At 41.0% G+C, this 14,141-nt stretch overlaps 1 protein-coding gene across 4 annotated transcripts in view; it reads right to left on the minus strand.

Annotated features, from left to right (window-relative positions):
- Positions 1-3,483: 3,483 nt before the first annotated feature.
- pdzrn3b (PDZ domain containing RING finger 3b) overlaps positions 3,484-14,141 on the minus strand; it is a 313,710-nt gene continuing 303,052 nt past the window's right edge. For all 4 annotated transcript variants that reach the window (XM_067998912.1, XM_067998911.1, XM_067998913.1 and 1 more), the window contains 2 exons: positions 11,598-11,714; positions 3,484-5,851 (listed from right to left, as the gene is read on the minus strand). In XM_067998912.1, the coding sequence (XP_067855013.1) occupies positions 4,268-5,851; positions 11,598-11,714 (1,701 nt within the window). In that variant the 3' untranslated portion in view covers positions 3,484-4,267. The remainder of the gene's footprint in view (positions 5,852-11,597; positions 11,715-14,141) is intronic.

Raw genomic sequence — 14,141 nt, forward strand, 5'->3', positions numbered from 1 at the left:
GTACTGAAGGATGCCTCCAGACCTATCTAGGCAGTGGAAGCTCTGCTTCAGAAGGCCAATTGTTTGCTCAATCAAAGCCCTGGGTGCGATGTGACTTTCATTATCGCGCTCCTCAGCATCTGTGCTCAGGTTCCTGACGGATCAGGGGATACCCCTAACCTGCCCAAACAGCCAGTCTGACAGCCAGTGGTCTGTGTGGAATAGCAGGGATTGAGGCCTGAGACAGGCATCATCACAACTATCAGGAACCCAGGCACAGACTTGCATGTTGTACTGCCTGTGGTCACACATCAGCTGGACTGTCAAGGAGTGGAACCAGTTCCTGTTTAGGAATAGTTTGGGGTCTTTATGTGGAACACGCAAGACTATGGGCATACAATCAATGCATCTGCATCTGTGGGATTCACGTAGTTCTGGTGAAGCCCAGAGATCTTGCCTCTCTTTTCACTGTCTCCATTGGGAAGGTTGCGTTCAGCGAGGAAGGCATCTGTGACCTGGCTGGTGCAGCAGCAATGAACTACCATTTGATTAATGTTGCTAATGTCACCTGTTGCAGTCTGGAATGCCTGATTCATAGAAATCAAATCACTTTTACAGCCGCAGGCAGTGATGTGCGGGTCCTGGTGCTGGACTTCAGTTGGTGCTGTAATTGGTGATATCACTCTGTCAAAGCCTCACACTGCTTCTCAGTTAAGTTCGGGTAGGATTTTCTATTCTGGAAGACCTGCATGCTGTCATCCTGGGTCCTCTCCTGTGCCTTTTCTCGCAGCAGCTGCCAGTCTCTATTACCTTGCTGTTGTTCCTCCTCCTTAGCCTGCAGCCGCAATGGCAGACTGCGCTGCACACCGGTATTTTCATCGATAATGAGAGAAAACCCCTGCTCAGAGATTGAGCTGAAGCTCCAAAAAGTCACTGTCCACAAGTTTTGAATACAGCCAGAAAAGGCGTACAAGCCCACCAGCAGCCCAGAAAGTCTAACCGGCGACCTACCTGAGTGCAGCTGAGGATCCTTTTAAATAATGCTGATACAGCCTGCAGACTGTTGGCGCCAAGAATTAGAGCTTAAGAATCAGCGAATCTGGTGCTCCCACAGTTCAATTACAGAAAGGGTCCTTCATCTATTGAGGGACCCATATTTTAATGAGGCCCCCTGTAGCTTTCAGGCAGCTGGTGCACTGCCGGAGGAGATCGGGCATCAGAGATCTCACCCTGAAATCCATCCCCCCAATCGTTTTACACTCAAAAAATGGGCAAAACAAAGTTGAATTTCTCGCCCAATAACTCAGAACCTAACCTATTCCCCTTCTCCGCCTGGCAAAAATTGATATGCCAGTGGAGCTTGCAGAGAATGTGGGTGTTGAGTGTAGGACGTGGTGCAGGTGTGAATGAGGGTGTTTTGGATGAATTGAAGATTGCAGAGGGTTGAAACCGAGAGGCCTCAAGGTGTGCATTACAGAAATCAAGCCTCAATATGATACAGGCATGGACTACGATTTTGACAGCTATTGCGGGATTGGGAGGGGTGGGGGAAGAGAGGTGGAAAGAAAGTGGTTTTGGTAACCAAGTGAAAGATGAGCTTGGAGTCGAGGAGGATGCAAAGGAGATGCTGTTATCAGCTGAAGATTATAGCCTCAGTTTTGCCTCTGTGCAACTGGAGAAAGTTTGTAATGAATGGTTGCAGGGACCTGAGACTCAATTCCATCTGGGGATGGTTCACGGCCAATTTCATTAGTGTTATCAGGAAATAGATAATGGAATAAAACCAAATCTTGTGTTGCTATTACGAAAGCTTTTTTGAGTGGTCGTTCTGCACAAGGATCAACTCTTTGTTAAGGACAGGAGCTTTAACCTCTCAGGATTGTTTGAACCCAGGAAGAGTGAAGACCAGCAGCAGAAGACCTTGAAACGTAGGGGGTACATTTTTAGAATGTAGAATACAACAACTTGTATTTATATAGCGTGTTTAATGTGGAAAATTGTCCCAAGGCAGTTCACAGAGGTGCAAGGAAAAATGGATGCTGAAATATGATTGTGCTTGGAACTAGGAATATTCAATGTTCTGGATTGCTGTTATGACTCCCCCTATTTAAACATAATTTTAAATTATGTAACATAATAACAAACCTACAGTGTAGACATGATGTAGCCCAGAAATTATTGTTGGCCGTATCAGTGAATGGGTGCTGAATGCCTTTATGACATTTCTTCCTGTACTACTTTAGTGGAGATATTAGATCATTTAAAATAACACTCCACTGAGTTGTAGAGGAATGCCACGTGAACGTGCTGAGCATTTGTCCGCTGATATCACCAACAGCTAATTCTAGGCTCAGTCCTTGAGTGAAAATGTAGCTTCAAGCTACTTTACAAATATTCTATTCAAATTAAAATACAGACTTTAATCAGCCTGGAAGTGGGAAAGATAAAGAAATGGGTCGTTCTCTTGGAAGTTCTCCTGAATGTTGTGCGCATCTCCATAGAGGACTTATTACCTGATTCATTAATCGAGGCTGCTGGAAACCCATTAGATACTGGCGCACATACAGCTTAATAACAAAAAAAAGGACATTATGTGTTCTGAGAGATAACTTTTTACCAAGTGATCGGTATTACCAGTTGTCTTTTGAAGCTGCAGAAACATTTGGGTATTCTTCAACTGTTCTTGCAAAGATTAAATTAACCAGTTTATAATTTCAAAGAAAAACATTTTTGCCTAATTTAAGAAAGGTTATTGTTAGCATAATGCTCACAATAAGCAATAGGATTGTGCCAGTTTTAACATACAAAGAACAAGTAGCTTTTCATTACTTGTGTGCAGTTTAAAGGAAACAAAAGGTGACAGCTGCTGGACTGTGCGAATCAGTCAACCTAAACTGCCAGTTGGCAAAAGATTGTGGAAACTAATGCTGGTACAGAAGAGGCTGTAGAAATGTAGAAACACCCTGTAATGATGGACTAGGCCTAAATAATTGGCTGACCACAATAGTTCAGAGTGCACTCTAGTTTCATTATAGCACCTCTCAGGAGTTTAAGTGCTTTTTATATTATAATGAGGTGCATGCTGTCGTGAATGTTTCATAATGTAGCATTAAATGGATGCATGAAAGTGATGGGACCAAGGGCCAGCAGCCTTATAAATGAGCTGGTGTTATAACTCAGCCTTTGAGGGTGCAGTTAAGTTGACAAAATCATTTTCACTGGTTACCAGCAAGAACAAAATTTAAACACATTTGATTTTCTAAAATAGCTACTTTAATGTGATTGGAAAAGGACAAGTTCAAGGGGATACCAGCCATGTAGATTTCTGTCAAGCAATCTGTGAGACTGAATGGAGGATGCACATTCCCTGTGATGTAAATATGGAATGTTAATTTAGTGCAGGATTTCAGATCTAACTGCTGTAAAGGGACAGCGTTGAAATTGATGGTGTTGTCGATCTTGTTTATTTGCGGTAATACAATTAACACCCAACTGAAAAGCTCATCAAATATAAAACAATAATTTATTTTCATCTTTTACAAGACATCAAAAGTGTGTAACTAACATAGATGTACATTAAACTGTATTAGTTCAATACATCCAAGCCTACAAAGCGCACAATTAACTACAATGAGTTTTCACAATTACACAATCTGTTTCATATAAACAAATGATATTTATGTACATGCAAAGAAAACAGTTCTAATTTACTGCAGCTTGTTTGTCAGCAGAACTGCTTAAATGTAAGCACATTCCAGCAGTTTTTAGAGGATCTTTCAGCTGAAAACTGATTAAAATTTAAGCAAGTTACACGTAGAACAGCAAGAAATTATAAAGTACAAGATCTTTTTCAGTATAAATAGATACATGACTGCAGATTTCTGCACAATCTAGGCAAATAGCATTTTATATCTAAAACAGCAGAAAAGGAGTCTTCATTTCATACAAAATATTAACAATGACTAAAGTCTATTGGCATATGTGAATTTCCAAAGTTAATAACTTATAGATTCTATTTGAAGCAATGTGAAAAGCAAGATATCAGGCTCTAGGTGGTTGCTTACAAAAGTATATTAGTTTTTATTTTTGCCTTTAAAAAGGCACAATCAGAGCAATTTGTGTCTGTTTTTGAATTAGTTTTGTCACCCACTGATGAAAATGTAGCACTTCCATTCACATATGGACTACTGACGTATTTTATATATTTACAAAATATGCCACTTTTAACGAGGCAAGATCTTTTCTACCTCAATTGGTAGTATTTAATTTACATCAAGGAAAAGCTTACTTATACAGTAGTTACTGATAACAGGGAATTATATATCCTTGTTCCATCAGGTGATTTAGTACCATGAGTCAACAGTTCCTGGATTGTCATCCAGTTGTCAAAAATTTTCTTACTCCTTTTCTTCATCATTTTTTTGTGGCTCAGTTCAATTATGTTCACTTCCTTCTTCTCATCTGTACTCTGCTGTTCTTTTAAACATTCCAATCTGCTCTGCATCATGAATTCACGTCGCCTTCTCTGCTCTTTCGCACGTACCAAATGCTGCTTACGTTCTTCCTTGCTCCAATAACGCCCCATTTTCATCTCACTTATTGCATCATCATCAGTTGTCATACCGCAACGTTCTTCTTTAATCTTCATTGCACGTTCCTTAAGAAGTCTATCTCTGACAGGCCGCTTGGTAATGTATCTGGTTCCATCACTCCTGATTTTTACCTTCCACTCCATTTTGGGTTCTATCTGACTTGAGGATTCATGAGAGGAAGGCTCTTTACACATACTTACAAGACTCATTTGGCTCTGTGCATATTCCACAGCAGATTTTTGTTGTATCAGCTGCATGTAACTTTGATAGTGTTGAGCATGTGCTGGAATATGAGCATGTCTATATGGAGAATGGTGGTATGAGGTTGAACAGGGGATGTGCTGGGAGCCTGAGTTCTGGGAGAAAGTATGGCCTTTGTTGCTCTCTGCAATTTTTTTCTCCTCTTTTCCATCAGATTGCTTGCTATGGTCAGATTCCTTAGTAGCTAAGTTACATTTTGCAGGGCTATACTCTCGGCTCCTTGTATGGGACAGTAGTGGTTTTTGGGGTGAGTTGTTGGAAACAGAATTGCTGGCTGCCCCCTCGTTACTTTGACTGTTGATATTCTCAGCTGTTCTGCGCAAGGAGTTGTCGGGAGATAATTCTAGCGTCAGTGGTGTGCTTCGACAGCTCTCACCAGTATTGTATGCACTGGAGCTATCTTTATCTGACTTTTCCGGCAGCTCTGTAATGTCAGAGAGCTCGTGTCTGCGGCTATCAATGCTGGTGTTGTAGTTGTGGAAACCACTGTTGTGCAACATCCATGACTCCCTGTATTGCTCTTTCAGTTGTTGCATCTTATGGGCTCGCACAATGTTCAGGCACTCGAGCTCAATGTTGCGCAATTCTTCATTCAACATTTCAAGTTCTCGGTCAACAATTTCCTGGTCATTTTTACTCATATCCACGGTGCTGCTATGGTAGTAAAGACTATACTGATTGGCACTCTGCATCTGACATTTCAGCTCCAGCAGTTCACGGAACCTCTCGCATTCATCAGCTGGAATGCCAAGAAAATCTGCGTCTGTGTAGTCCCCAGAGATGAATGATTCATTACTAAGCTGCATGTCGCCACTTCCAAGTGTGTCGTGGCTGTACACGAGTTTCATGTGACTACTTAAGGTATTAGAGGTGGTGTGGTCATCTCCTGGGTTCTCTTGCTCAGAGCTTTCATCATTTCGAGTGCTCTCATCAGTACGTCCAACACCACTATCTTTCTCATGCTGATTAGACAAAATAGTGGCCGTATCTGTTGTTCCCTCATCATCTTCTTGCTTTTTCTGTTACATAAAAGAATAAGAGAGCAGGCAGAAATGTCAGAAAAAGTTTCACATAGCCTGAAAAGTAGATGTTTTGAAGTTTGTCGTATCAATAGAACAATGCAAGATGAAGAGCTAGATGTTATGCAGGAAAATCAAAAAAAACATTGACCCCCGATCCAGCTCCGGACAGGTTTGGTTTGACGGGGAAGCTGTCACTGCTCCCCCATTCAGGCCTCCAACTAAAATCAATTTGGTTTAAATGTTGCAATAAAATGTGGTGAGGTGCAGATCGACTCCCAATGACGCCATCGGGTTCCAATCTGCATATTTAAAGACCCTGCCAGCTTGGTCTGGTGTCCTGCTCAAAAGAGCAGGTTAACATCGGGATATATTGGGAAGGCAGCGGTATCAGAGGGGGTAAGTCGCTGACCTAATTTTAACTGCCCTCCCGGTTTCTGCCAGGAAGGGGGCATTAAAATTGAGGACTGTTAATCTAACCCTGACAATAGCCTTTAATATTAGAACAATATGCTTCAAGGTGCTAATCATTTATGGAATAAGAAATTAGACTATTAGGATCATGTTGCAGAAAGAATTGTTCGATTTTAACTTGTTATTGAACATGTAACTGTTGCAATAGCGATAAAATAGTCTGCAATCCCAACAGTTACTCCTCTCTTCCCCTCTTGCTCCACTGTTATCCCTTTGCCAGGGCAGGCAGATAATCCACTTTCAGGCTTCTGCCAATTCTCCTAGAGATGTACAGGAGCACCTATAAGAAATAGGAGCAGGAGCAGGAGTAGGCCATACAGCTCCTCGAGCCTGCTCCGTCATTCAATAAGATCATGGCTGGTCTTTGGCTTATCTCATGGCTTACGTTGTCCCTTACCTCTTTTGTTGTCCAGGAAGAGTGGCAATTAAACAATAATACCAGGAACAGGGGCAATTAAACAATAAACACCGGGAACAGGGGCAAATAAACAATAAACACCGGGAACAGGGGCAAATAAACAATAAACACCGGGAACAGGGGCAAATAAACAATAAACACCGGGAACAGGGGCAAATAAACAATAAACACCGGGAACAGGGGCAAATAAACAATAAACACCAGGAACAGGGGCAAATAAACAATAAACACCGGGAACAGGGGCAAATAAACAATAAACACCAGGAACAGGGGCAAATAAACAATAAACACCAGGAACAGGGGCAATTAAACAATAAACACCGGGAACAGGGGCAAATAAACAATAAACACCGGGAACAGGGGTAAATAAACAATAAACACCAGGAGCAGGGGTAAATAAACAATAAACACCGGGAACAGGGGCAAATAAACAATAAACACCAGGAGCAGGGGCAATTAAACAATAAACACCAGGAACAGGGGCAACTAAACAATAAATACCGGGAACAGGGGCAAATAAACAATGAATACCGGGAACAGGGGTAAATAAACAATAAATACCAGGAACAGGGGCAAATAAACAATACACACTGTGGTTGACATGCTTTCTTACTTCCCTTGTTTTCACTTGGCATCATCCCCAGACAATCCAGCCAAGTTCAGGAAGTCATTATGTGGGAAGTAATAAACACAATCCTCCACCTAATCACCTATCGTGTACACCAAACTATGAAATAACGACTGATATGAAAAGACACAGAGGTGCTTATTAGCAGTTTCTTGTCTTGTGCTGTCAACTGACCAAGCTGTAATAATTGTTATTGTTTCAGAAATGTAAAATATTACTTCATCTATGTTGCACAAAATAGTGGACAGCCATGAATTTCATAACAGAAGTGTATGGGGATTACAATAAATATTTTTGGAAGGAGCAATCTACTCCTTGGAAAAGCCACAACAGCAATTTTGTTTTCTGAAGTATGATACGTATATTGATATTAATGGATTATATGACTATTCTGGTTAGCATAACTGAAATATTTGCAGAATCGCAGGTGCATTTCTATGTATGAGAGGTACTCATTTATTGGTTAAAAGCTTCTAATAATTACACTGGCAACAATCCCACAAAAATGAAATGTTCCAAATGCAGATTTACTGTGAATGTGTGATAAACAAAGTGTACTTGTCTATGTTTTAATTCCAAATATGTCAGATGCATCAGTTGATATTAAAAAATATTTATTGTAAGGAGAGGAAATTAGCTTAGTTTAGAGTCATGCACCAATGCATACTATTACTTTTCAAACTAACGAAGCATGGGGGAACTGGCTGGTGCAGTGGGAAAAAAAAGACATTTCTTATGGATAACATGGCAGGAACTTCACTGGAGTAATGGGCCAGCAGGTTCAGCTGTTGTTAAGTCACAATTTGCAATATTTTTTGGCTACAGTCTTTCCTCCATTGACAATGTATTGTGCAAAACAGGTTGACAGCCCCAACCTTGTTAGTCGATCATTAAATTTATGTAGCACATTTAGTAAAAAAGCATAAGAAGCTAGTTCCGTCCAGGGAGATGAGCCAGAGATTGAACACATAACTATGTAGTTTAATTTTCTGTAACCACCATTCAGTGATTCACTGATTTATAGCATATGCCTTGTGCTTTAAAGGACAAAACTCAAGAATACAACACATATTTGTATGGGTAGAAACAGTTTGAGGAGAATAGGGTAGGCATGATGCTAGGTGAAGTGATTGTGCCATCCCCACTCAGCATCACCCCTCAGTTTTATTTTCACGACTGAGAAGAGGCAATAAAAGACGAAGAGAAGCAGTGTGGAACTGGAAATTTGTATAGACTCAGTAAGGAAATTGTTGGTTGGAAAGAGGGGGCATGTTAGTGCTCAGGGAAAATGAAGGATAAGGCATGGTATTAAAAGCATGTATTAAAAGTATAAGTGTATTTTTGCAGTGTGAGGCTTGAAAGCAGTCCCAAATGATTTCAAATCATATTCAGGTTGGCAGGCTGTAATAGTGGGGTGCTGCAAGGATCGGTGCTTGGGCCTCAGCTATTTACAATCTATATCAATGACTTAGATGAAGGGACCGAGTATAATGTATCCAAGTTTGCTGGCGATACAAAGCTAGGTGGCAAAGTAAGCTGTGAGGAGGACACATAAAGTTTGCAAAGGGATATAGACAGGTTAAGTGAATGGACAAGAAGGTGGCAGATTGAGTATAATGTGGGGAAATGTGAGGTTATTCACTTTGGGAGGAAGAATAGAAATTAATATTTAAATGGTGAGAAACTATTAAATGTTGGTGTTCAGAGAGATTTGGGTGTCCTTGTCCACAAAACACAAAAAGTTAACATGCAGGTACAGCAAGCAATTAGGAAGGTAAATGGTATGGTGGCCTTTATTGCAAGGGGGTTGGAGTACAAGAGTGGGGAAGAATTGCTGCAATTGTACAGGGCTTTGGTGACACCTCACCTGGCGTACAGTGTACTGTTTGGGTCTCCTTACCAAAGGCAGGATATACTTGCCTTAGAGGTGGTGCAACGAAGGTTCACTAGATTGATTCCTGGGATGAGAGGGCTGTGCTATGAAGAGATATTGAGTAGAATGGGCCTATACTGTCTGGAGTTTAGAAGAATGAGAGGTGATCTCATTGAAATGTATAAAATTCTTAGTGGGCTTGACGGTAGATGCGGAGAGGTTGTTTCCCCTGGCTGGAGAGTCTAGAACTAAGGGGCATAGTCTCAGGATAAGGGGTGAGTGGTTTAGGACTGAGATGAGGAGGAATTTCTTCACTCAGAAGATGGTGAATCTTTGGAATTCTCTACCCCAGAGGGCTGTGGATGCTCATTCGTTGAGTATATTCAAGACTGAGATCAATAGATTTTTGGACTCTAGGGGAATCAAGGGATATGGGGATCGGGTGGGAAAGTGGAGTTGAGGTCGAAGATCAGCCATGATCTGAGTGAATGGCGGAGCAGGCTCGATGGGCCGTATGGTCTACTCCTGCTCCTATTTCTTATGTTCTTATGTTCACATGGGGGTAGAGTTGCTGCTCCTTTACGTCAGTAAGATCAACGGAATCAGCCAATCCAGTGCAAAAGATTGGGGAATTTTAAACGTGACTTACACCCAAAATTACAATTGTGTTTTCTGTGATCTTTTACGCTGGTTTAAGATTAAATTCGCTGGATCAGGCCCTGCCCACAGAACTGGCCACGCCTGTAGGTCAGCATTGAGAGTTTTTGTCGATTGCTTTGGTTTGGGAAGGCTCTCCAAATTGCGCTCATTTTCCTAGGCGCACAGGCACGTTTTCCAAGTTTTTTCATATCAAAACAAATTTAATTTACTCAGAAACAGACTAGTGTATACCAATTAAACTATTAAATGGTTCAGTATAGTTTTTTAAAAGTGATTTTAAATCAGGTTACTCACAGGTGGAGGACTGGACACATTAAAAATGCTTAATTTTTTTGTGATAAACCCATTTTTAGCTGTATTAATAAAACTGCACCAGGTTACCACTCTTAAATACATCAATGAATACTTTTTAATGAAAAGAAAAAAGAATTACGTTGGTTCATGGAAGATTTTACATTTGTGATTATGCAAATGATTTTTTATCGGAAGCTTGAACTGTAAGCTAACCAACGCAATTTCGAGAGCATTTTAGGTGCAATTTCCCGATTGCGCCCAAAGCGGAAACTCTGCCCCATGAAATTCATGTGTATTTTGTTCTCATTACTCATTCACAGCAATTCTAGAGAAGGAAAATCAAAGTGTTGCCTGTTCATCAGCGATTTATATCACAGATGAAATAGCCAGCTTAAACTAATTGATCAAAAGCTATATATGACAGCTACTGTCAAAACCACAGGAGTAGAAATTTGTATCTATACCAATTTAGCAGTGGGGCATCCTGCTGCCAATCTGCGCAGGCTTTAGTCCCATAGCTAGATTTGTCGAGCCCTTTTTTTAGGCGTCCCGGGTGCCTAAATCAGGTGTTAGACACTTTGAATATGTTAATTAGGGCCCCAACACCTGTTGAAGAACCCCTTGGTGAAATTTAGTCAGTGAAGGGCGAGGCAGGAATCGGGCCTGCCCCACTCAGCATTCTTCAGCGGCGAAAGGTAAATATCAAAAATGTTTTTAAAGCCTTTCTGTGGAGTCTTGCTCTCCCTGTTATAAATTGGATAGCCCAGTGGTGAAGGATAGAATACTGGAGCCTAGTCTTCAGTTGTTTGAAGCCTTTATTCACAGAGATCCACATTACTACTATCACACCCGAGATCAGCTCTCTTATAAAAGGATACTTGTAAACAATTTTACAACACCAAGTTATAGTCCAGCAATTTTATTTTAAATTCACAAGCTTTCGGAGATTTTCTCCTTCCTCAGGCAAAAGCTTGTGAATTTAAAATAAAATTGCTGGACTATAACTTGGTGTTGTAAAATTGTTTACAATTGTCAACCCCAGTCCATCACCGGCATCTCCACATCATAAAAGGATACGACAGTTCCCAATTGATAACACACTATTTGAATACAATTAATGCTAACTGATATAAATCACATGGATACAATTAAGACCCTGACTCCACAGGTGTCGCGATCGCCCCCCAGCCCGCTCCAACCCACCTATCAGGATCAACCCGAGGGCTGCTGCCTGCGAGGCAGGTGGCTCGAAATTGAAGTCTTCCCTCAGGCGAGCTGCCTGTGGAGGCGGGACCAGCACCTGCAGCTCGCACGGGTAGTGCAGAGTCTGGCTAATTGCTATTCCACATAGTAACTTTAGAAAAAGTTACTGTTGCACTACAAGTTATAGTTCCATTACCTGTTGAAGCATGTTGGCTGTAAACTGCATAGCCTGATGATGCTGTTCTTCCAGCATGTCCATATGCAAATCATCCAGGAAATCATTCCGGTCATCATCCATCCAGTCTTCGTCCAACTGCATTTCATCAGCAAAAACAACATAAACATATTCTTAATATATCTGGATTCTAATAGTAATAATATGAAACAACAACTTGCATTTATGTAGTGCCTTTAATGTAGAGAAATTTTCCTAAGGCGCTTCTCAGAAGCGTAATCAAAAAAAATGGATGCTGAGCCAAAGAAGGAGATAGTAGGAGGAATGACAAAAAGCTTGGCCAAAGACGTGGGTTTTATGAAGGGTCTTAAAGGTGACAGGGAAGTGGAAAGGAGGAGAGGTTTAGGAAGGGAATTCCAGAATGTGGAACTTAGGCAGCTGAAGGCATGGCCGCCAATGGTGAGGTAAAGTGGGGGGCGGGGGGGGTGCGGAATGGTAGTTGCCTAAGAATTCAGAGAAACAGAGAGTTGGAGAGGGGGGGTTGTACAGCTGGAACAGGTTGGAGATAATGGGTCCAGGGGGAGGCCATGCAGGGATTTAAACACAAGGATTAAAATTTTCAATTTGAGGCACTAGAGGTCCGGGAGCCAACGTAGGACAGCGAGGTGTGGGATAGGATATAGGCAACAGAGTTTTGGATGAGCTGGAGCTTACGGAGGGTGGAAAGTCATCCAGGAGAGCATTGGAATAGTTGAATCTGGAGGTGACAAAGGCATGGATGAAGCTTCCAGCAGCAAATGGGCCGAGGCGGGCCATGTTACGCAGATGGAAGTAGGCGGTCTTTTTGATGGAGAAGATATAGTGTCGGAAACTCAGCTCATGGTTAAACAGTCTGGTTCAGCCTGAGACAGTAGCCAGAGAGTGGGATGTAATGAGTAGGAAGGGTATGGAGTCTTGAAAACCACCTGATGACACTCTTAAATCATATATTAATGATTCAGACTTGAACCTACATTAAGACAACATATGAAATAATGGTCCATAGGTGGCCATTAATTCCATCCACAAATAGGCCAATCTCTGTTTAGACCAAACAAAATTCCATTACTGTATTATAACTTGACATTGGCCACTACATATTAATGGATAAAGAAAGAATTACATTTGTAAGTCAATTGATAACTGTAAGTCAATTCTGAAAGTTAATATGAACCAAATATATGCATTAGTATATTTTTATCATGAGTCAAACATACCAAATAAGTTGAATTTTCCCCACACCTTTAAGTAAACAGTCATTTCATATTTTGAAAGATTACTGCAAGTTTAATTCATTTCCACTGGCTGCAATCTGTTGTCTGTTTGCACCTTCTGAACCTTTCTCGGGACATGTGCCACTGCTTTAGAATATTTTGGAAACACCTGGCTAGGTTTGTGATTTTGCACATTTAAAAAAAAATAATTCTTCCACTTCTTTTTGCCAATATTCTTCCCTCATGAAGGCACTGATTTCTTGCCGGGGTATGGGTCCACAGTTGCTCCCTTCCTTCCCAAATTTGATGTCTGATCCTGGACTGTGAGTGTCAACACAGTTGAGGCCATTTCTGTCCTCTTTCACTATTCACATTTCCTGCAAGGCTCACTGGCTATCAATAAGAAGTGGGAATTTCTGCCAATTTTCCACTCTTCTAGCCCAGGGGTGCAAACAGCAGCTCCTCTACTGCTGTGCTCCTGAGATCTGTTAACCTGGCATAGAACAGGGCTACTCAGAGACACTGTGTCTTAGCCAGATGAGCTATTGGGAAATCCTACCATGTTTTGCAGCTCATTCAAACACAGTGTAAGTAATGGATGTGTTGGAAGAGTAAATTTGTAATTAACTTTCTGAAATTTCTTAAAGGAGTTTCCTTCAGCATTTTACAGCCGATAGACTTACAACACAAACTGCTTAACAGATCTTGGAAATAGAAAAAAAAATGGTGAAGTTAAAATCTCATAAATTTAGCACTCACTGGTGGCCAATTTAAAGTCTGTTGTTCTTCCTCTTCTCCTCCCACTCCCTTCCTCCAAAACATCATGACAAAAACAAAAGCTCTCAAAAGACAACTGATGTTGAAATTTCAACATTATCAATATCACAGATGAAAGTTGTAAAAAGGAAATGTATAACTCAATATTTTGATTTTCCCTCCATGTCCCAGCAGTCCCATTGTGTGTTGCTGCAATAAAACAATTGGTGCCAATTTTGACAGGAATGTTATTGGTATCATAACCTCTGAAGATTGAAAAAATTCAGTCCTACCAGATGACATCATGAGTTATAGCAATTTTATTTTTATGGCTTATGCTATGCGTAACATGGCAATTACTGAGCAAAGACCTCTGGATCTTCACTTTAAAAAATGAAATAAAACAAGCTCATCATCACAACTAGCCTCATTTTGAGGATGGAATTAAAGTTCCCACCTTTCATTGAACAAGTTTTGCTGTTCTTTGTTGATTGGACATCTGTTTATGTATTTTTGGTAGAAGCGGGGCTTGATTGTAAAACTGAGGAGCTGGAGC

This window comes from Heptranchias perlo, chromosome 17, assembly GCF_035084215.1.
Source record: "Heptranchias perlo isolate sHepPer1 chromosome 17, sHepPer1.hap1, whole genome shotgun sequence".
NCBI lineage: Eukaryota > Metazoa > Chordata > Chondrichthyes > Hexanchiformes > Hexanchidae > Heptranchias > Heptranchias perlo.